Source organism: Rhinolophus sinicus, chromosome 18 (genome assembly GCF_057876585.1).
Source record: "Rhinolophus sinicus isolate RSI-liver-muscle chromosome 18, RSI-T2T, whole genome shotgun sequence".
NCBI lineage: Eukaryota > Metazoa > Chordata > Mammalia > Chiroptera > Rhinolophidae > Rhinolophus > Rhinolophus sinicus.
The window spans coordinates 98169366-98193713 of record NC_142518.1 but is presented as its reverse complement, the minus strand read 5'-3'; the positions used below and the strand labels follow the sequence as shown (position 1 = coordinate 98193713).

Here is a 24348-nt window from a genome sequence, read left to right as displayed (position 1 = left end):
AGGGAAATATGTCATTTGTATCATGCCTGGTTTATTGCTGGAAAATTGTATTCAGTTCTACTAACAGAACTAGGAAACTGAATCTGTTTTGCATCTTTTAATTAGCCACATGATTCAATCATACAGTAGACATTTACTGAGCACTTATTCCATTTAAGGCACTGGGTTATACACTGTGAAAGATACAGAAAAAGAATAAGACATAGTACTTGCCCTTCTGCATTTTAGAATGCATAATGAGAGATAAAACATACCACAAATAACTACAACCTAAGGAAAACTGTGATAAGTGTTATAATAACAGTAATAGACTGTACAATATCAGAATGAAAGTGGTGGAATTTGAACTGGGCTGGGACTTAAAGAATGAATAGAAATTTAGCATTAGTAAATTGGAAAGAAGGGGTTACAATAGATGGAAGAACATGAACAAAGACATGATACTAAGGGAATAAAATAGTAGCTAATAACAAGTTACCATTTATTGAGCACTTATTATGTACTAGGCATTGTTGCAAATGTTTTACATTATCCCATTTAATCTTCATAGCAACAATGTCAGGTAGATATTACCATTATTTCCATACTGCAGATGAGGAAATCTAAGATTAAAGAGGTAAAATAACTTGCCCAAAGTCCCATGATTAATAAATATTATCTAAGGAGCGGATATCCAAGATGGCAGAGTAGATAAACACTGTGCCTGCTTCCTTCTATGAACAAATTAAAATTACAAATAATTTTAGAAAATCAACCTGGAGAACCATCTGAAGTCTGGCTAAACAGAAGTTTTACATCTAAGGATATAAAGAAGAAGCCATGCCAGGACTGGTAAGAGGGGCAGAGATGTGGAACTGGCTAACCCCAAATTTCTGTGTGGCAGTTGACAATCATGAGGGGTATCTCGGCTGTGGAGGTTCTCCCCAGAGGAGTGAGAACCCCCAGCCCTACACTGGCCTCCCCAGCCCAGAGTACTGGTGCTGGGAAGAGAAGCTCCCACAACATCTGGCTGTGGAAAACAGTGGGGATTCTGACAATCTGGGTGGGTTGGAAGGCGGCAGGAAACACAAGCATCCTCTTACAGGAAGTGCACACAGACTCTCTCACTCCCAGGCACTCACCTGGGGCTCTAGCAAAGGGACAGTAACTCAGGGGATGTCAGAGACATACAAGGGGCAGACTGTGTTGTGTTGCTTCAAGTTGAGGGCTGGAAGACAGTCACCATTTTCCTGTGAGGAGGTCCTCTTCCCATGCAGCCGGCAGACGGGCCCCATCTTTCCTGTGTTGAGCCTGTCCCCACAGGGCCATATCTGAATCTGATTGGTCTGGTGAGCTCTGCAGCTCTGCCTGCTGACTCACTGGGACCCTGCCCCACCCAACTCCCACAATGCTGGAGATAGTTTCTCCAAGAGCAGCCAGCCCCACCTGCTTTGCACTCTTTCTTGGAAAACTATCAGAGTCCAACAGACCCAGGTGGGCAGCTAATGGCCTCAGTGTGCCGCAAGACTTTTGCTGAGTAGCTCCAGGCTCAGCACTGGCACCAAACAAGAATTTACATTAACCTGGTGACCAGAACTCTTCCCACTCTCGTGACTCCCTGAGACTCTTCTAATCCAACTTGCATACTGCATGAGGCTTTATCAGTGGCTGAACCTTAAGGGAGCTGGCAGATGGCAGCAGGCCTCGGGGTGTCCTCGCATTTTGAGGAGCTACCCTGGGCCCAGTACTGGTGGCAGACGTCCTCAGTTGACAGCATGGCCTCTCACACATGCCTCCAGGGTTAGCAGAGGCAGCAAACAACTGTGGATTGCTTTGTAGCTCCTACTAGGTAGTCCCTGGCAGGTCACAGGCAGTTGGTGACCTGGGCCTTCATCAGAGCCCCCTCGCAAGAGGCCCCAGAACCAACATACTTGGAGGTTGACTTTGGACTACAGCAGAGCACTGCCCAATTAGCCCCACAAGCAGCACACCCAAAGGGTGGTCTCAACAGGCACCAGAGCCCTCTGGGACCAATGCCAATCAGGGTAAATCCCCTGTACCCCAGCCTGTAAACTGTGGACGTGGCCAATCCCACAGACAATCCCACCCACTGATGTGCCAAATAGCAATCAAGGCTCAACTATAACAGGAGGGCACACACTAACCACACAAGGGACACTCCTGGAGCATCCAGCACAGGTGACCAGGGAGACTGTGCCACTGGGCCCCACAGGGCACCTACTACACAAGGCCACTGGTCAAAACTGTGGGACGTAGCAGATCTACCTAATACATAGAAACAAATGCAGAGGGACAGCCAAAATGAAAAAACAAAGAAATACTTCCCAAATGAAAGAACAGGACAATACTTCAGAAAAAAAAGAAATAAACAAAATGGAGGCAAACAACATACTGGAGACAGAGTTCAAAACAAGGGTTATAAGGATGCTCAAGGAACTTAGTGAGAACTTCAAAAAAGACATAGCAAGCATAAAATAAGACAGAGAAACCATAAAAAAGAACCAGTCAGCAGTGAAAAATATAATAACTGAAATGAAGAATGCAACAGAAGGAATCAACAGCAGACTAGATGAAACAGAGGATCAAATCAGTGATTTGGAACACAAGGTAGCAGAAAACACCCAATAGGAACAGCAAAAAATAATTTTAAAAAATGGGGATAGTTTAAGAGACCTCTGGGACATCAAGCATTACAATATTCACATCATAAGGGTACCAAAAGGAGAAGACAGAAAGCAAGGGATTGAAAACCTATTTGACAAAACAAACAAATGAGAAACAAAAACTCATAGACACAGACAATAGTATAGTGGTTACCAGAGGGTAAGGGGGTGGGGGGTGAGAGATGAGGGTAAGGGGGATCAAATATATGGTGATGGAAGGAGAATAGACTCTGGGTGGTGAACACACAATGGGATTTATAGATGATGTAATACAGAATTGTACACCTGAAATCTATGTAATTTTACTAACAATTGTCATCCCAATAAATTTTAAAAAAAGAATCAATCTAGCCCACCAAAAAAAGAAAGAATTGAAGGACAGATAAAGAGGTTCCCAGACAAGAAAAAGCTAAAGGAGTTCATCACCACCAAACCAGTATTACAGGGAATGTTAGAGGGACTTGTTTAAGATGGAAAAAATAAAAAGATCAAAATTATGAATAATAAAATGACAATAGCTACATATCTATCAAAATTACCTTCAATGTAAATGGATTAAATGCTCTAATCAAAAGACATAGGAAGGCTGAATGGATAAGAAAACAAAACCCTTACATGTGCTTCCTACAAGAGACTCACTTCAGATCAAAAGACACACACAGACTGAAAGTAAAGTGATTGAAAATGATATTTCATGAAAATGGAAATGAAAATAAAAACTGAGGTAGCACTACTTATACCAGACAAAACAGACAGATACAGAGAACAATTTGTAGTTACCAGATGGGAGGGGCGATGGAGGGCTGATTCAAAACGGGAAGGGTTTAAGAACTACAAATTGGTAGTTACAAAATAGTCATGGGGATGTAAAGTATAGCATAGGGAAGATAGTCAGTAGTATTGTCATAACTATGTATGGTGTCAGATGATTACTAGATATATCAGCTGATCACTTTATAAGTTATGTAAATGTGTAATCACTATGTCGTATACCTGAAACTAATGTAATATTGTATATCAACTGTAATTGAAAAATAAAATGTTTGAGAGAGAGAAAGAAATACAGAAATACAGAAAGGGAGGAAGAAAGAGAGAAAGAAGGAGGGGAATTAGGGAGTGTGGGAGGAAGGGAAAGAATATGGTAACTGTGAGATTATGGATATGTTAATTAGCTTGATTGTGGCTATTATTTCACAATGTATACAATATATCAAAATATCAAGTTGTATACCTTAAATATAAACAATTCCTATTTGTCAATTATAACTCAATAAAGTTGAAAATTTAAAAGAAAAGAAAATCTTCCTTATTTAGGCTAAGAGAAAAGATTTCTCTCCACTGATAAAAGGCTGATTTGAAACTTAAAATGCATTATTACTTTTCAAGTTATTACTTGTTATAAGTAATACATGTTATTATTTAAGTAATTATTTTAAAGCTAACAAATTCCACCCAGGAGATAACTTTTTAAAACTTGCTGATTAAAAATTACAACTCCTATGTTTTCCTGATTGTAAAAGTAATTGGTGACACATTTAAAAAATTTGGAAAATGCAAAACAATTAAAGAATAAAAATCACCAACATTTGACACATTTTTTACAAAGTAAGTCTAAAATAAATAGTCTCCTTCACACTCTGGTCCCTCAATGTAGTAACCCACCCAGAAGACAACCACTGTTAACAGTTGCTTTTCCAATTAACAAAACTGTTTTCTTTTATTTTTACAAAATTGTGGTTTCACATTGCATCACTTCATAGTCCATGTAAACCTGAGTCATGTTATTATGAATTTGTAATTTTTTTGTTTTTCTGTGTAAAATATCTTCAAAATTGATCCCATAAAAAATATAAGAACAGCTCATTATGCATTACAAATGGAAATGTTTTCAGACATTAATTGTTCAACTTGGCTAATCAAACTTATTGATATAGTATATTCTAATTATTTTACATTTTTTATTTCAATGATGTAATTTCTTTTTATGATAAAATGGAACATGTGTGTGATGAAAAATGAGCCATTATCGTTCATCTTAAACTACAAAGGCAGAGTTTCAAGGGCAATTTATATTTATTTCCTCCACAGTGCCTTGCCTAATGTCTTAAATATAGTAAAAAACAAACAAAAACAAAACACAACAATAAGTATGTTGAATGAATAACTAAATGATGCCGAGAATAGTAGATCGTTTACTGACTGGTTCTTGCATGCAATATCCCTTGTATTACAAGCCAGTATAATGACTTTTCCATAATGGCACTTTCTTGGCAAATTTGTTCAGTTTTGGATTCTCCTGTGCTTGAACTTGAAGCAAGAAATATCTAAAATATTGTCAAGGACATTGCTTTCTTACATGAATGTATTAAAACATTCACCTCAGGAAAGACCACCCATTCTAGTTCCCTTGAAAAAAGTTATAGAAAAATCAGATGGCTCTATTCAAGGTGGTGAAGGGGAAGGGAGCACATTGTCCTTATTTTAAGTAAGTCAAAAATTCTGAGGTACATATATTTGATGTGCAAAGTTGTAATATTCAATCCTTTCAATAATCTTATCTTTTTCCCTGGAGTTTAGAGGAAAACAAGCAACATGTAAATAAAAAATTATGATTCTACTGGATCTATCACTGCATTGCATCGTTTATGACATTCTATTCAGCCACAGAGCATTACTAAAGCATTCTCTCATTTTGTCACTAATTAGTATATAATATAACTGACTTTACTGTGTATAACATTAATTTTAGAAACTCTTCCACTACTGTGACACACATCTAGCATCAAGGACATGAGAATTTTCTATCAAATAGGAATTAAAATACCACATAACAAGTAAGATATAATCTACTATTTTTTACTTAAAAAATAAAACTGTCCTGCAGAACAAATCAAGGAAATAATTTGTTTTTAATGAAACATGCTGTGGACTGAATGTTTGTGTCCCCCCAAAATTCATATGTTGAAGCCCTAATCCCTGATGTGATGGTATTTGAAGTTGGGTCCTTTGGGAGGTAATTAGGTTTAGATGACATGAGAGTGGGGCCTTCATGTTGGGATTAGTGCCCTTATATGCATTTCCAGAGAGTTCACTCTCTCTTTCTCTCTGCCATATGAGAACACAGCAAGAAGACAGCCATCAGCAAGCAGGAAGAGAGCTCTCACCAAGACCTGACCCTGTTGGTGCCCTGATCTCTAACTTCTCAGTGTCCAGTGCTGTAAGAAAATTAATTTCTGTTGTTCAAGCTATGGTGTTTGGTATGGTAGCTCAAGCTGATTAAGACAAAACATATCAAAGAATTTGGAGCTAAAACACTAATCAAGTCAGCAGTTTATCAGCGAGGTACTGTGAGAACAATACTGGGCAGGATGCAGGGGGTACATTTGCTTATATATAGCCAGGGCTCCATTATTGATGTCACATGTGACTTTGAACATGTTGTTCCCTGGCTTGATCACTGATTTAGCATCTCTATAATTAAGGAACTGAATGAGCTATTCTGAGAGCCACTGCCACTCCACTTTGACTATGACTCTACCTTGGAACTGCAGTCGCTAATGACACTGCAGTAACTAGGTGATACAGGAAGAAATAATCACTGAAGGCAGGGATGAGGCAAATAACACAATGTGGTGCATAAATTGTCACTCTAACATGATATATAATGTGTAATTGAGATGAGCATTTATGAAATCTGCTTCAAAAACAAAGATCAAAACCCAATACAGCAGCATCATTACCATCTCTTTGTACTAAAGGTTAAGATGTACAAAAAGATGCAAAGAATGCAGATAAAACAGAAAGAGATTGCTGCGGTTACAGAAAACACAGTGGTCATTCATCTCCTTTCTACTCTTCATTATTGTGTACAATGATTTTTCCAAGATGAAGTATAAGAAAGACTAAAATTGCATAGAGAAAAGAGAACGTGAGATACTAACCCAGGACAGAGTAGTGCCATCAGCAAAAAATTTCTCTTCCATTCAACACCTTTAAATGCTGAAGAAGTAAAAGACAGAATAGTTACTGTACAACTTGATTTAATCCACTTTACAAATACTTTATAGTAACCAAGACACAATTACATTTTGATAAGTTGGCTAAAATTCCCCATGCAATTTAAAAATTTTTATAGCATTTTAATTTCTACATTTAACACACTAACTTACTGGAATAATAATGATAATAATAATGATAAGAGTAATGCTTACTCTTATACATTTTAGCAGACACATATCCAGCAGGAGTTCCCAAAAGGACCCATAACACAACAGTACAGGTCATTAAAGCTCCTCGATTGGCAGGGGAAAGGAAACCAAGGCAGGCCAGAACTAAGGGTACAAAAAAGAAATATCAAACCAGTGACAATAATAGCCTCAAAAGCACATAGGTCTTTGTAATGAGTTAAATACAACCTTACTAAGACATATTATATGAAACAGCATGCAAATTCTCTGATGTGAATACTTAAGTGACACTGCAAAGTATGTTATTCACTTAGCTAATTCTTTGACAATGCTTTTCTTAATGAAAAGTTCTGACTTTCAATACAAGGCAAATGAAATAAGTTTTCAAGTTGGATTTAGTATTTAATCTCACTGTTTACATCAAAATTAAACAAAACATCTCCCCCTTCCCTACTCCAATAGTCACTCCAATAAACAGGAAATGTTTTTTCCTACAAAAATTTCCTTCTGTTTCCTTTGATTCAAGTTGAAGAATAAAAAAAAGTGAGACGTGGTCTCAGGAAAATACAACTTTGAGAGCTGAATTTTAAAATTATCATTGACATCTGAAACACTTAATAAGCCATTTTTTTACAGCAGTTTTGTTTATGAAAATTGCTACTCTATCAAAAACTGACAAGCTCCATTATTAGTTTATAAGTGAAGGCATCCAGGGTTCATCAGCCATTGTAAGCCTACTAACGATGCCATTTTACTTATACATTTAAAGACCAGCACTTAAACTTGCCATAGAATTTCAAGATGCTAGTCTTTGAATTATGAACTCCTTTAGTCCACTTAAAATATGATTCTACCCGCATGCTGATTTTCAAGAAAGCATCTATTTTGCAAAGCAAGGAGTATGTGTATTGGACATTACAATAAATTATTAAGAACTGAAGAAGCTATGAAAGGTCTTTAATATAGGAACATATTCAGACTCATATCCCTAATTTGAGAACACAGAAATTTAAGTACTAAAAAATGCAACCTTCCTTAAATTTTAGGGTATTAATTTTCAAAGTCCTTTTGTACATATAAATCAAAGTTTGACATATGTTGGCAGTTCACTAAGATTGTTTAAGATGATACATATTGATCTGAGCCTACTCACATAACGTAATCAATGTCATAATCAAAACTTGTATTCCTTGACCCAGGAAAACTGACAGCAACATTCCATTCCTTGGAGGTCTGAATACATCCCCATGAACTAGCTTCCAACCAAACTCCTCCTGGTTATCTTCCTGCATAGGAGAAAGTCTTTAATAAACATACAAGTTACTATGATAGAAAGTTACAAGAGCTTTGAAATTTAGATGAAACTGAATTTTCCTCTAAAGGCAGACTAACTGGAAGCCAATGGCTCATTTTAGATATAACAGGTCTCTGGAAAGTATGGGATCCTGTCATACAAATGAGTCATCCCCTTACTCTAAGTTTTGCATTGGAGGGAATGTATTAATTATATAAAGCACATAACTGGCTTGATTTTCATGAAGAAAGTGAAATGATTTAAGATATATAAAGAATTTAACTAATTTTATAGAAATTAAAAATCCACTAATATAAAAAAATTCACTAATATACAAATGATTACAAGAGTCAAAACAACATAACAGATAAAAACTAAATTTACCTAAATTACAGTATTTTTCAATTTTGGCACATTTATCTCATGCTCCAAATTAATGAAAATCTTAAATAATTATTTAAAAAAGAAAGCTCAGAAACACATAAAAAGGAATATAAAAAGTTTATCAACTCTTTGATAAAATAACTCTCTAATAAATTTACCCATACTTTTTAAGAATCTACACAATTCTATAATTTCTTTTTTATTAAATTTACAGGGGTGACAATGGTTAGTAAAATTACATAGCTTTCAAGTGTATATTTCTATAACACATCATCTATATATCACATTGTATGCTCACCACCCAGAGTCAGTTCTCCTTCCATCACCATATATTTGGCCCCCTTTACCCTCTTCTACCATCCCTCTGCCCCTTACCCTCTGGTAACCACCAAACTGTTGTCTGTCTATGAGTTTTTATTTGTAATTTGTGATTCAATACAATATGCAAAATAACTATGTATCAAAAATGTGTTGTATTTAAGGTGTTATACTGTAAGAAGAAATATAGCATTGAGAACTGGGCAGAATAGTTATTCAAATATTTGCTGAATCAAATGTGTGCATTTTTACTTACGGATGCATTCATGTGATTATATCTCACAATATCTCTATGGAGAGTCCTTAATATAATCATAGCCACCATTCCAGATAAGAAGAGAACAATAACAAAGGAATTCATAATACTAAAAGATGTAAAAAGAAAAAAGAGAGAGAAGTTAAATCTCAAGTTCCTTATTTGAACAGTAAAAATAAAATGTGGTATATATAAGAGACATTCAAATTATCATTATGTTGATCAGTTTTCTAAAGTTAAACTCAGATTAAAGGCTCAATACATCAATATATTAAAAGAACTTAAAGCTCCATCACCAACATGTATTACAAACAAAGCAATAGAAACAAAACTATTCTTAAGGTTATTTTAGAATTTTTTAAGAGTACATTCCTGAAAAGAAACACAGAGAAGTGAATAAGATCAGTAACACAAACTTAGTTTCAGAGTGTGGAACTGGAAATGAAAGTTCAGGAATCAAGGTTTAACTAATGGCTGACTGAGTTCTTAGCTGACAGACCAAGGCTATAGTCTTTTAACTTTATCGCTCTGTGAGTTTCAGGATAAAGACCCCATGGACAAATTACCTACCAGCTCTTACTCTTTCTAAAATTAAAACTTAAAAAACTATCCCCAAATCAAAATCAACACTTTTTGCAATCCCACCATCCAGCCAAACCCAAACACATTTAAAAATTTCACCAGAATCTACGAAAATGTCAGCATTGTTTTAGAAAGATGCCAATAGCATAATTGATGTCTACAATGTCTCTTAAACATCATAAGTCAATTATATCATGACAGAAACTAAAGTACATTTATTGATACATTATAAATATTAATACTATTAGAGATTAGCGCCACAATCTATCTGGAGGCTCTTCACTTTCACAGCTCCTGTAAAGAAACCTTTTAAATAAATTTTATCTAAAGAGTTGCTGGGCAGGGAGGTGGAGTAGGTAAATGCCATGCTCACATTCTCCCACCACCACATCAAAAGTACAACTAAACTACAGAACAACCATCGTGGAGAACTGCCTGAATTCTAGCTGAACAGAAGTCCTATAATTAAGGATATACAGAAGAAGCCATGTCGAGGCTGGTAGGAGAGACAGAAATGCAGAATGGGCTGGTCCCATACCCACATATGATGGTTAAACATTGGGAGACATATCTCAGTTGCAGCAGTCCCTCCTGAGGAGTGAGGAGTTCCAGCCCCACACCAGGTTCCCGAGCCCAGACTTCCAATGCTGGGAAAAGAAGTCACCACAACTTCTGGCTGTGAAAACCATCAGAGATTGTGGCTGAGTGAGACAGAGGATGACTGCAGTCCCAGGTGATCCTCTCAAAGGGCCTGCACATGAACCTATCACAAATGGACTCACTCGCTATGAGCTCCAGCTCTTAGGCAGCAGCTCAAAAAACAATAGAGACATATGGGGAGGAACTGAATTGTCTGGTGCCAGGGAGAGAGCTGGAAGAGCTGCTTTCTCCCATACAGAAGTGCTGGCAGAAGCCATTGTTCCTTTGTTGAGCCTGCCCACAACCCCACACAGGTGGGTGCAGTATATAGAACTCCATCAAACTAGCTACTAACACTGCTGCCCTGCCCTGAAACAAACAGCAGGTGATTCATGAAACAAGCAGCATCTGACCTCAGCATACCCCACACCTCTTGCTAAGCATCCCCAAGCTTGGCACAACTGGCAGCCAGACACTGTTCACAGCTTAGCCTCTCCCAAGCACCTCCAAGCCCAGTACAAGTGGCAACTATCTGCAGATCATTTGTAGTTCATACCAAGTGGTCCCAGGAAGAGCACAGGCAGCAACGGAACTTGGTCTGCACCAGAGCCTGCCCAAGAGGCTCCAGAACCAATACACCTGATGGCCAGCTTCAGACAACACCAAAGCACCATCCAACCACCTCCACAAACGACATACCCAAAGGGCAGACTGGGCAGGCACAAGAGCCTTACTAAAGCAAATCCTGCTCCATCGGGTCAGCCCCTGCACAACAGCTCTTCACTGTAGTCACAGCCAGTCCTCACAACTAATCAGCCTGAAAGTCAATCCCTCCTATTATCAGACTGTCATGCCGGGTGTCATGCAGGGTCTCTGGTCCCACTTCCCACATAAGAATGCAGGATATGTTGAGGCCAAAAAGGAACACCCACGGAGCCATAGATAGGGGAGTCATACCACTATATTCTCGCTGGTGGCTGGGTTGGAGACACAGGAAGCAGGAGCCATACTATCTGAAACCTGCTGCCCATTTCTCTCTGCCAACCAACCTCACTTGCTAACCACAATCCACGCTTGCCAGCTCAGCCACCATCTTCTTGCTAGCCCCCGTTTTCTGCCAGCGTAGCCACAGCAGTTATATTAGTGGCCAATGGCTCACTGGTTACAGCTGACAGCCAACTAGCCACAGCTGATGGCCATCCAATCACAGTTGATGGCCATTTACTACCTGTGCCAGCACCTTTCCACGTGAGGGCAAGAGCCTGAAAACTGCACTCCTGGCTCTGTCCCCACACAGACCAACAAAAATCAAGACTCAACTAAAACAGGAGGGCACACACAACCCACACAAGGGACACACCAGGAGCACTTGGCTCAGGTGACCAGGGTGACTGTGCCACTGAGCCCCACAGCACACCTACTACATAAGGCCACTCTACTAAGACCAGAAGACATAGCAGCTCTACCTAATACATAGAAACAAACACAGGGAGGCAGCCAAAATGGGGAAACAAACGTCCAAAATATAAGAACAGAGCAGAGCTCCAGAAAAAGAACTAAACAAAATGGAGATAAGCAATCTACCAGACCCAGAGTTCAAAATACTTGTTATAAGGATGCTCAGTGATCTCAGGGGGAACTTCAACAAAGAAATAGGAAACATAAAAAAGAAGCAGTCAGAAATAAGGAATGCAATAACTGAAATCAACAATACTTTAGAGGGTATCAACAGTAGATTAGATAAATCAGAGGATTGAATCAGCAATTCAGAAAATAAGGTAGCAGAAAACACCCAATCAGAACAGCAAAAAGAAAAAAGAATCAAGGTTCCAATCAAGATGACACACTAGGTAAACACTGCACTTACCGTCTCTCACGATCACATCAAAATTACAACTAAACTACAGAACAACCATCCTCAAGAATTGCCTGAAATCTTGCTGAACTGAAGCCCGACAACTAAGGACATATAGAAGAAGCCACCTTGAGACTGGTAGGAGGGGCAGAGACGCGGAAATGGCTGATCCAACACCTACATGTGACCATTAAAAATTGGGGCGATATCTCAGCAGCGAAGGTCCCCCCGCAGGAGCAAGGGGTTCCAGCAACACACCAGGCTTCCCATCCCAGGGTTCCAGTGCCAGAGAGAGAAGTCCCCATAACTTCTGGCTGTGAAAACCAGTGGAGATTGTGCCTGAGTGAGACAGAGGGTGGCTGCACTCCCAGGTGCACTCCACACGTAGACTTACTCACTGACAGAATCACTGGCTCTGAGATCCAACACTGGGGCAGCAGCTGGAGAGGCCACAGGGATATATGGTGGGGGGGGGGGATAAGTTGTCTGGCTTTAGGACAAGGGCTGGAGGAACAGCTTTCTCCCAGATGGAGGAGCTGGCAAAAGCCATTGTTTCTTTGTCAATCCCTTCCCATTCCAGGCATGCAGATACAGGAGGCAGCCATATCTGAGTCTACAACAGGCTGGCTGACGCCGTGTGTTCACCATGCCCTGGTGATTCTGAGACCCCACCACACCCAACTTTCGGGCACACCCAAGCTGCTTCCAGTGGGTTTTTTGTACAAACTGCCTGCCTTGGCTCATCCTGCAGATGGTCCTAGGTTCTCTCAAAGGATTAGGGAACCCAGACAAGCAGCATCTGGCTTGAGAGTGTCATGTACCTCTGGCTGAGCAGCCCTAAGCCTGGCACTAGTGGCAGCCAGACTTGGTTTGCAGCTTGGACTCTAGAGGCACATCCAAGCATGGCATGGGTGGAGACCATCTGCAGATTGCTGGGTGGCCCTGGATAAGGCATGAGCTGCAGCTGAATTTGACATGCAGTGGGTCCCCTTCCAGGTGGCCCTGAGGCTGGCAAACCCAGTGGCCAGCTTCAAAATGAGCTGGGGCATCAGCCAGTCACCTCCAAGGATGATACACCCAAGGGGAAGATTGCGCAGGCACCAATGTCTTCTTCAGGCACATCTGGCTCTGTATGGTCACCCATGTACAACAACTTCTCCACTGTAGTCACAGCCAGTCCTCAGAACCAATGAGTCCAAGGGTCAACCCCTCCAATTGACATGCAAACAGCAACGAAGATTCAACTACAAGAGGAGGGCACACACAACCCAAATAAGGCACATACCTGGAGTGGGTGGCTCAGGTGACCAGGAAGACAATGCCACAGCACACCTACTACATAAGGCCAGTCTACTAAGACTGGGAGACATAGCAGCCCTACCTAATACATAGAAACAAACACAGGAAAGCAGCCAAAATGGGGAGACAAAGAACATGTCCCAAATAAAAGAATAGAACCAAACTCCAGAAAAAGAACTAAACAAAATGGAAACAAGCAGTCTACCAGAAGCAGAGTTCCAAACACTGATTATAAGGATGCTCAATGATCTCAGGGAGAATTTCAACAAAGAGATAGGAGAGACAAAAAACATTTAAAAAAGAACCAATCAGAAATAAAGAATACAATAACAGAAAAATGAAGAATACATTACAGGGAATAAACAATAAATAAGTTGAAGCAGAAGATCGAATCAGCAATTTAGAAGATAAGGTAGCAGAAAACACCCAATCAGAACAAAAAAAAGAAAAAAAAAGTATACAAAAAAATGAGGAGAGTTTAAGGGGCCTCTGGGACAACATCAAGCATACCAACATTCATATTATAGGACTACCAGAAGGAAAAGAGAGAGAGCAAGGAATTGAAAACCTATTTGAAGAAATAATGATAGAAAACTTCCCTAACCTGGTGAATGAAATAGATATACAAGCCCAGGAAGCACAGAGAGTACCCAACAAGATAAACCCATAGAGGTCCACATTATAATTAAAATGGCAAAGATTAAAGTCAAAGACAGAATCCTAAAAGGACCAAGAAAAAAGCAGTTAGTTACCTACAAGGGAGCTCCCATAAAACTGTCAGCTAATTTCTCAACAGAAACTTGGCAGACCTGAAGGGACTGGCGCGAAATATTCAAAGTGATGAAAATAGAGGACTACAACCAAGATTACTCTACCCAGCAAAGCTATCATTAGAATCAAAGGACAGATAGAGAGCTTCCCAGAAAAGAAAAAGCTAAGGAGCTCATCACCACCAAACCACAATTACAAGGAATCTTAGAGGGTCTTCTTTAAGATGAAAGAAAAGATAAAAAATACGAACAATAGACTTCCGGAAAAATGGCGGCGTGAGGTGAGCCTCTGTAAAGCTCCCCTGGAATTTACAAAGAATTGAACAACAAAAACTCCACAAAGGACTCCCTGCACAGCAGACAGGCAAGACGAAGAGGCCCACTACCGACTGAAATCACCTACAGGTGGGAGATTCGCGTGAGTGGAGGGAGGAGGAAGGGGATAGCGCGCGGAGACGGAGCCGCGCGGGCACAGGACGCAGACCTAGCTCAGTGCGCCGAGCTCGCTGCTTCCCGGAACTACTGCAGCAGCGGAAGATCGGACTGCTAGGGCACCGCCAGGGCTCCACAGGGCTGAGGGGACAGCATATAACACGGCTGAACCCAACGCTCACGGCAGAGACCTCGGAGAAAAGACTGAGGAAAAAAGGCTGAAAACGGTGGTTTAAGCCCGCACTGCTGAGCAGAGAACGGAGCCTTAGGCACTGAGACTAGCCGCCCCCTCCCTCCCCTCCCAGAGCTCACCCCGCCCCCACCTGCCCGGTGCTAGAAGCGAAACAGTAGCAGTGTCAGATCAAAACAACAAAAAATTTGCTATCTTGAGAACTGTGACCACAGACACAAATTCACAGCCCAACTAATTCCGGCAAAGGGGAGAGAGCTGTGGAAGCAGGACCGGCTGTGGTGGTGGTCGCCGCCATTGCTCTGGGCCACCTCTCACAACTCACCCCGCCCCTGACCCCACCTATCTGGGCGGATCCCTGCAGGAGTAAACAGAACTGCTGAAATATACGGGCTCTGAATCAGGAGCTGGAAGAGCTTTGGAACATCAAAAGCTCTCCGCATACCCACCGGGACACTGCGCCCTGTGACCTAGACGAACTATTAACAGAGGAGAAGCCCGTCTCCCAGGGAATCCCCCCATTGTGTGAGAAGTTGCAATAGTGCAGAGAAAACATAGCACTACCGTGTGGGAGAAGAAAAATAAGTTGCAGTTGGAGAAATAATAAAACAGTCTACCAACAAGTACTGGCAAACAAAAGAAAGACCGCTTTCTATCAACTTGTTGCAGAAGTCACTCCTGTAGATGTCTAGGAAGAGAAATAGTAAACCAGTAATCGCCATGAATAACCAAGGCAACAAGATAGCTCAGAAAGAAAGTGAAAAATCTCCAGAGAAGGCACTTAAAGATACAGAAATATGTGACTTAAATGACAGAGAATTCAAGATTGCAGTTCTGAAAAAACTCAACGAGATACAAGAAAACACAGATAGGCAGTTAAATGAACTCAGAAACTCAATCAAAGAACAGCATGAGCATTTTACGAAAGAGATTGAAATCTTAAAAAAGAACCAAATAGAATTTCTGGAGATTAAGAACTCAATAGAAGAAATTAAGAATGAAATAACCAGCTTAGGTAGTAGAGTTGAGCAGATGGAGCAAAGAATCAGTGACATCGAAGATAGAAACCTGGAAATGACACAAATAGAAGAAGAAAGAGACTTGAGACTTAAAAGAAATGAAAGAACTCTACAAGAACTTTCTGACTCCATCAGAAAGAGCAATATAAGAATAATGGGCATACCAGAAGGAGAAGAAAGAGAGAAGGGAACAGAGAATATATTCAAACAAATTGTTGATGAGAACTTCGCAAATTTGTGGACAGAACTGGACCCTCAAATCCAAGAAGCAAATAGAACATCTAGTTACCTCAATCCCAACAGACCCTCTCCAAGGCACATTGTATTGAAGCTGTCTAAAATCAACGACAAAGAAAGAATCCTTAAGGCAGCCAGGGAAAAGAAGACGGTAACTTACAAAGGAAAGCCCATTAGATTATCATCAGATTTTTCAGCAGAAACTCTACAAGCCAGGAGGGAGTGGAACCAAATATTCAAACTATTGAAAGAGAGAAAACATGAGCCAAGAATAATATATCCAGCAAAGATATCCTTTAGATATGAAGGAGGAATAAAGACCTTTCCAGACATACAGAAGCTGAGGGAATTTTCTAATACACGACCTGCACTACAAGAAATATTAAAGGAGGCTATTCGACCACCATCAACAGGGACAATTTGTGGCAACCAAAACTCAAAAAGGGGGAGAGTAAAGGCCTGAACCGGAATATGGGAATGGAGAAAGTAAGCGTGCTGAAGAAAATGGAATACTCTAATTATCAAACTTTCTTTTACATAAACTTAAGGGTAACCACTAAAAAAAATCCAGAACTGAAATATATACTGAAATAAAAGAAGAAACAGAGGGAAACATCATAGAATACCACCACACAGAAATAATAGACAACAACAAAAAGGCAAAGAAACAATGGAGACACAGCCTTACCAGAAAACTAAAGATAGAATGACAGGAAATCCTCACATATCAATAATCTCCCTAAATGTAAATGGACTGAACTCACCAATAAAAAGGCACAGAGTAGCAGATTGGATCAAACAACTAAACCCAACCATATGCTGTCTCCAAGAGACATATCTCAGCTACAAAGACAAGCATAGACTCAAAGTGAAGGGTGGAAATTGACACTCCAAGCAAATGGTACCCAGAGAAAATCAGGTGTAGCCATAATGATATCAGATGAAACAGACTTCAAGGTGAAAAAGATAACAAGAGACAAAGATGGACATTTCATAATGGTGAAGGGGACTGTACAATAAGAAGACATAACAGTCATCAATATTTATGCCCCCAATCAGGGAGCACCGAAATACACCAAGCAACTACTAACAGAACTAAAGGGAGAAATTGACCAAAACACAATTATACTAGGGGACTTAAATACATCATTGACAGCTATGGATAGATCATCCAAACAGAAAATAAATAACGAAATAGTAGCCCTAAATGACACATTAGATGAAATGGACATAATTGACATTTATAGAGCACTTCATCCTAAAACATCAGACTATACATTCTTTTCTAGTGTACACGGAACATTCTCAAGGATAGACCATATATTGGGACATAAAATCAGTCTCAACAAATTTAAGAAGATTGAAATCATACCATGCATATTCTCTGATCACAAGGCTTTGAAATTGGATATCAACTGTAAAAAGAAAGCGGGAAATAACACAAATACATGGAGATTAAATAACATACTTTTAAAGAAGGACTGGGTCAAGAAGAAATTAGAGGAGAGATCAAAAGATACATAGAAACAAATGACAATGAAAATACATCCTACCAAAAGTTTTGGGATGCAGCGAAAGCAGTTTTAAGAGGGAAATTTATCTCAATACAGGCCTATCTCAAGAAACAAGAAAACTCCCAAATAAATAACCTCATGTTACACCTTAAAGAACTAGAAAAAGAAGAACAAGTGAAACCCAAGGTCAGCAGAAGAAAGGAAATAACAAAAATTAGAGCAGAACTAAATGAAATAGAGAACAAACAGACAATAGAAAAATTAATGTGACAAAGAGCTGGTTCTATGAAAAGATTAACAAAATTGACAAACCCTTGGCTAGACTTACTAAGATCAAAAGAGAGAAGACACTGATTAACAAAATCAGAAACGTAAAAGGGGAAGTTATCACGGACACCACAGAAATACAAAGGATCATCCAAGAATACTATGAAGGACTATATGCCACCAAATTCTACAACCTAGAAGAAATGGACAAGTTCTTAGAAACATATAGCCTTCCAAGGCTGAACCATGAAGAACTGGAAAATCTAAACAGACCGATCACCAGTAACGAAATTGAATCAGTCATCCAAAACCTTCCCAAAAGCAAAAGTCCGGGACCAGATGGCTTCACTAGTGAATTCTACCAAACCTTCAAAGAGGATCTAATACCAATTCTGCACAAACTCTTCCAAAAAATTGAAGAAGAGACAGTACTCCCTAACTCATTCTATGAGGCCAACATTACCCTGATACCAAAACCTGGTAAGGACAGCACAAGAAAAGAAAACTACAGACCAATATCTCTAATGAATACCGATGCAAAAATCCTAAATAAAATTCTAGCAAATCGAATACAACAATGCATTAAAAAGATTATTCATCACGACCAAGTGGGGTTCATCCCCGGGGCACAAGGATGGTTCAACATACGCAAATCCATCAATGTGATACATCACATAAACAAAATAAAGGACAAAAATCATATGATTATATCAATTGATGCAGAAAAAGCATTTGACAAGAAACAACATCCATTTATGATTAAAACACTTAATAAAATGGGTATAGAAGGAAAATAACATAATAAAGGCCATATATGACAAGCCCTCTGCTAATCTCATAATTAATGGTGAAAAACTGAAGCCCTTTGCTCTACGTTCAGGAACACGACAGGGATGTCCCCTATCACCTCTGCTTTTCAACATCGTGTTGGAAGTCCTTGCCAGAGCAATCAGGCAAGAGAAAGAAATAAAAGGCATCCAAATTGGGAATGAAGAAGTTAAATTATCACTCTTTGCAGATGACATGATGCTATATATAGAAAACCCTAAAGACTCCACCAAAAAGCTATTAGAAACAATCAACGAATACAGTAAAGTTGCCGGCTACAAAATCAACGCACAAAAGTCCATTGCCTTCCTATATACTAACAATGAAATCTCAGAAAAAGAAATACGAAAAACAATTCCTTTTGCAATTGCAGCAAAAAGAATAAAATACCTAGGAATAAACTTAACCAAGGATGTGAAAGACCTATATGCTGAAAACTATAAGACATTTTTGAAAGAAATTGAAGAAGACACAAAGAAATGGAAAGACATTCCGTGCTCATGGATTGGAAGAATCAACATAGTTAAAATGGCCATATTACCCAAAGCAATATACAGATTCAATGCAATCCCCATCAAAATCCCAATGGCATATTTTAAAGAAATAGAACAAAAAATCATCAGATTTGTTTGGAACCACAAAAGACCCCAAATAGCCCAAGCAATCTTAAGGAAAAAGAACAATAATGGAGGTATCACACTTCCTGACTTTGGCTTGTACTACAGGGCTACAATAATCAAAACAGCATGGTATTGGCAGAAAAACAGACACATAGACCAATGGAATAGAATTGAGAACCCAGAAATAAAACCACATAAATATGGACAGATAATTTTTGACAAAGAAGCTAAAAACATACAATGGAGCAAAGACAGCCTCTTCAATAAATGGTGCTGGGAGAATTGGATAGCCACGTGCAAAAGAATGAAACTGGACTGCTGTTTGTCACCATGTACCAAAGTTAATTCAAAATGGATCAAAGACTTAAGCATAAGACCTGACACAATAAACTGCATAGAAGAAAACATAGGTACTAAACTTATGGACCTTGGGTTCAAAGAGCATTTTATGAACTTGACTCCAAAGGCAATGGAAGTAAAAGCTAAAATAAATGAATGGGACTATATGAAACTTAAAAGCTTCTGCACAGCAAAAGAAACCATTGACAAAATAAAGAGGCCACCAACGGAATGGGAGAAGATTTTTGCAAACAGCGCCTCCGATAAGGGGCTAGTATCCAGAATATACAAGGAACTCATGCAACTCAACAACAAAAAAACAAACAACCCAATTGAAAAATGGGCAGAGGACTTGAAGAGACATTTCTCCAAAGAAGACATACAAATGGCAAATAGACATATGAAAAAATGCTCAACATCACTAATCATCAGAGAAATGCAAATCAAAACCACAATGAGCTATCACCTCACCCCAGTCAGAATGGCTATCATCAACAAGACAAATAATAATAAATGTTGGAGAGGCTGTGGAGAAAAAGGAACCCTCATACACTGTTGGTGGGAATGTAGACTGATGCAGCCGTTATGGAAGGCAGTGTGGAGGTTCCTCAAAGAATTACGAATAGAATTGCCATATGACCCAGCAATCCCTCTCCTGGGAATCTACCCAAAAAATCTGAAAACATTTAGAGATAAAGACACGTGTGCTCCAATGTTCATTGCAGCTTTGTTTATGGTGGCCAAGACATGGAAACAACCAAAATGTCCTTCGATAGATGAATGGATAAAGAAGTTGTGGTATATATACACAATGGAATACTATTCGGCAGTAAGAAAAGATGATATAGGAACATTTGTGACAACATGGATGGATCTTGAGAGAGTAATGCTGAGCGAAATAAGTCAGACAGAAAAAGCAGAGAACCATGTGATTTCACTGATATGTGGTATATAAACCAAAAACAACAAGAGAACAAGACAAACAAATGAGAAACAGAAACTCATGGACACAGACAATAGTTTAGTGGTTGCCAGAGGGTAAGGGGGGTGGGGGGTGGGGGGTGGGAGATGAGGGTAAGGGGGATCGAATATATGGTGATGGAAGGAGAACTGATTCTGGGTGATGAACACACAATGGGATTTATAGATGATGTAATACAGAATTGTACACCTGAAATCTATGTAATTTTACTAACAATTGTCACCCCAATAAATTTAATAAAATAAAATTTAAAAAAAAAATACGAACAATAAAATGGCAATAACTATATATCTATCAACAGTTACTTTCAGTGTAAATGGATTAAATGCTCCAATCAAAAGATAGGCTGAATGAATGAATAAGAAAACAAGATCCTTACATATGCTGCCTACAAGAGACTCACTTCAGATCGAAAGATACACACAGACTGAAAGTAAAGGGATGGAAAAAGATATTTTATGAAAATGGAAACAAACAAAAAAGCTGGGGTAGCAATATTTATACCAGACAAAATAGATACACTTTAAAACAAAGACTATAACAAGAGACAAAGAAGGACCTAGTAACCTCACTTCTGGATACTTATCCAAAGATACCCAAAACACTACTTCGAGGGGACATGCTCATCCATATGTTCATTAAAGCATTATTTACAATAGCCAAGCTATGAAGGCAACCTGGGTGTCCCTGAATGGATGAATGGATAAAGAAAAGGTGGGGGGTTATCACATTGTGAGGGGTGTAAATGTCTAAATATTACATTGTTTTGTATACCTGAATCTAATTTAAAAAAAGAAAGAAAAGAAAAGGTGGTACATATATACATTGGAATATTACTCAGCCTTAAAAAATAATGACTCTTGCCATCTGCAACAACACGGACAGGCCTAGAGGACATTATGCTGACTGTAGTAAGTCAGACAGTGAAAGACAAATGTCATATGATTTCACTTGTAAGTGGAATCTAAAGACCAAAATAAACACACAAACAAAACAGAAACAAACTCATAGATACACAGATACACAGAACAGTTTGATCGTTGCCAGATAGAAGGGGGGTTGGGAGTGGGTGAAAAAAGGAAGGAATTAAGAAGTACAAATTGGTTGTTACACAGTAGTTATGAGGATGTAGAGTATAGCATAAAGAATATAGTCAATAATATTGTAATAACTATGTATGGTGTCATAATGCTACTAGATTTGTTGGAGTGATAGATGGGAAGGGATTGGGGGACAGGGTGTAAAAGGTGAAGGGATTAAGAATTACAAATTGGTAGTTATAAAATAGCCATGGGGAAATAAAGCATATGGAATATAGTTGGTAATATGGTAATAACTATGTATAGTGCCGGGTGGGTACTAGTCAGGAAGATCGCTTTGTAAATTATATAAATGTCTAACCCTTATGCTTTACACCTGAAATTAATATAAAATAACATTCAATGTCAACTGTAATTGAAAATTTTAAAAAGGGAGGAAATAAGTGAAGAGGAATAAGAGGTTGAAATTTCCAGGTATAAAACAAATGAGTCATGGAGATGTAATGTACAGCATTGGGAATATAATCAATAATACTGTGATAGCATGTTACAGTGTCCGATGGTCGCTGGACTTATCATGGTGATTGCTTCTTTAGATATATAAATGTTGAATAACTATGGTATACACCTGAAACTAATAAAATATTGTATGTTAGCTATATTTTAATTAAAAATTTTTAAAAATACAGTTTTCTTTTTTCTTTTTTTGTGTGTGTATGTGGAGAAGTGGGGGAGAGGAAGGAAAGGGGAAAGTAGCCACAGAGAAGAAAAAATGTCACTAAGATCATCTCTGGTAACAAAATAATTTAAAATATATATGTGTATATATATGCTCATATAATGTACACATGTAGGTGTGTATATATAGGTTTACATATATATATATATGAATATTTACATTTCCCACCTTGAAACTACTTATTCTTTATTTCACAAAGTGCTTACCTAAACCATTGAATGTTGGTATGAGGCATGGACTCCAAAATATAATCCCATCTAGAAGCCCACTTGATATTTTTGCTTTCCTAAAACAAAAATATAAAATCATATGGCCAAACTTTAACTGAACTTTTGCTGGTTATAATACTAAACAGACAGATAATTTATCCTCCATTCTTTACTTCTAACTTCATGAAATCATGAGATCCACCAGCCATTTTTATCTTACTTTATTTACTGATATTCTACCTCACTTTGGAAAGAGACTACAGAGAAAATAATTTTAGTTTACTTCTGCTCAACAGAAATGCACCTTTTTGTGACTCTTTTTCTGTAACTCTAAATCCACCCCATACTTCATTTCATTTTGTCCGTACCACGTTGTCATCTTAATTGCAACTTTCAAAGGTACACAAAGACATATGTAATGAGAGTCACTGTAGTCTTGCTTGTAAATTTAAAAACCTAGAAAGAACCAAACATGCCCACCTGAATAGGAATAAACTATGGTAATCCATGCTAAGAAATACTATGTAACCATTAAAAGAATTAAGCGAATCTATAGGTGATGACATGTTTATGAAATAGCATTAAGTGAGAAAAAAAGTGCAAAGATTCCATAGGAAGAGTCCATTGTCCCCCCCAAAATAATATACATATGTTTTGGATGCAAACATCCTTCTGTAAGAATAAATAAGAAAAAATAATGGTTATACTTTTGGAGGGAGAGGCAAGGAATTAGGGATGGTAAGGGAAGGGAGAATTTTACTTACACCTTTTCTATATGCTTTGAAGTCTTCACCATATACAAGTATCAATATTATTATTTAAATTGAACTAAAAGTCAACTTGCTGCACTGCAACCCACCAACTCCACCTCCTGCAAATAGGTTTATTATTGGGGTATTTTGTTTAATTATAAAACACTGTTCAACTTAAGTCATCATGTCTTATTGAATACACTAATATTTTACATTTTTGTATGTTAAGTATTTTGAGATGTTATAGCAACAAGTTTATAAAAGACGTTTGGTTTTTAAGTATTATAGTTTCAGTACTGAATAAAAAACAAAAAAATACTATTACCAATCAAGCTGTTTCTGCTGATGTCTGATCAAATTCAAACTGTCAATAGCTTTCTTATAAAATATCCCCCAAAATAATGATCTTAACTGGCAATCTTCAATAAACAACTTAAACCATACATGCAGTTATTACCCCTCAAATCTATGACATGTTCTTAACAAAAGGAAAATGCTGGTACAGATTGACTAAGTTGATTGAAATGACTTATTTAAAATTGGGTGTCTTTGGGTGTTTTTTTCTGAAGTTTGGGGTACGTTGTAAAGAAAGTCATGTACACTGCTTTAAAAATAAAACCCAAATGATAGGTTTTAATTTAAATGGGTTTTAATTAAACATTAGATTTTAGTCAAAACCTGCTGACCAGGTAATCATGGTTAACATTACCAGTGACAGGGCAGGTTGACATGTGCCTCCTGATGTGAGGTATCACTTCTGCGTATTCCTGCCAAGAATGAATGGCCTGAGGCTGATCATGAAGAATCATCAGACAGGCCCAGGCTGATGTTGTTCCTACAGAATGTAAAGTCTGTACTCTAAAAATGTTAATGGTATGAAAGACAGAGAAAGACTAAAGAACTGGTCTAGACTGGAGGAGACCAAAATCTAAA

At 38.4% G+C, this 24348-nt stretch overlaps 1 protein-coding gene across 1 annotated transcript in view; it reads right to left on the bottom strand.

The window, feature by feature from the left end:
- Positions 1-24348, bottom strand: part of LOC109436229 (transmembrane 9 superfamily member 2-like) — a 95146-nt gene that overhangs the window by 25657 nt on the left and 45141 nt on the right. The window contains exons 8-12 of the mRNA XM_088794812.1: positions 22661-22740; positions 9103-9211; positions 8004-8136; positions 6875-6994; positions 6605-6662 (exon numbers count right to left, since the gene is read on the bottom strand). Of these exons, the coding sequence (XP_088650938.1) occupies positions 6605-6662; positions 6875-6994; positions 8004-8136; positions 9103-9211; positions 22661-22740 (500 nt within the window). The remainder of the gene's footprint in view (positions 1-6604; positions 6663-6874; positions 6995-8003; positions 8137-9102; positions 9212-22660; positions 22741-24348) is intronic.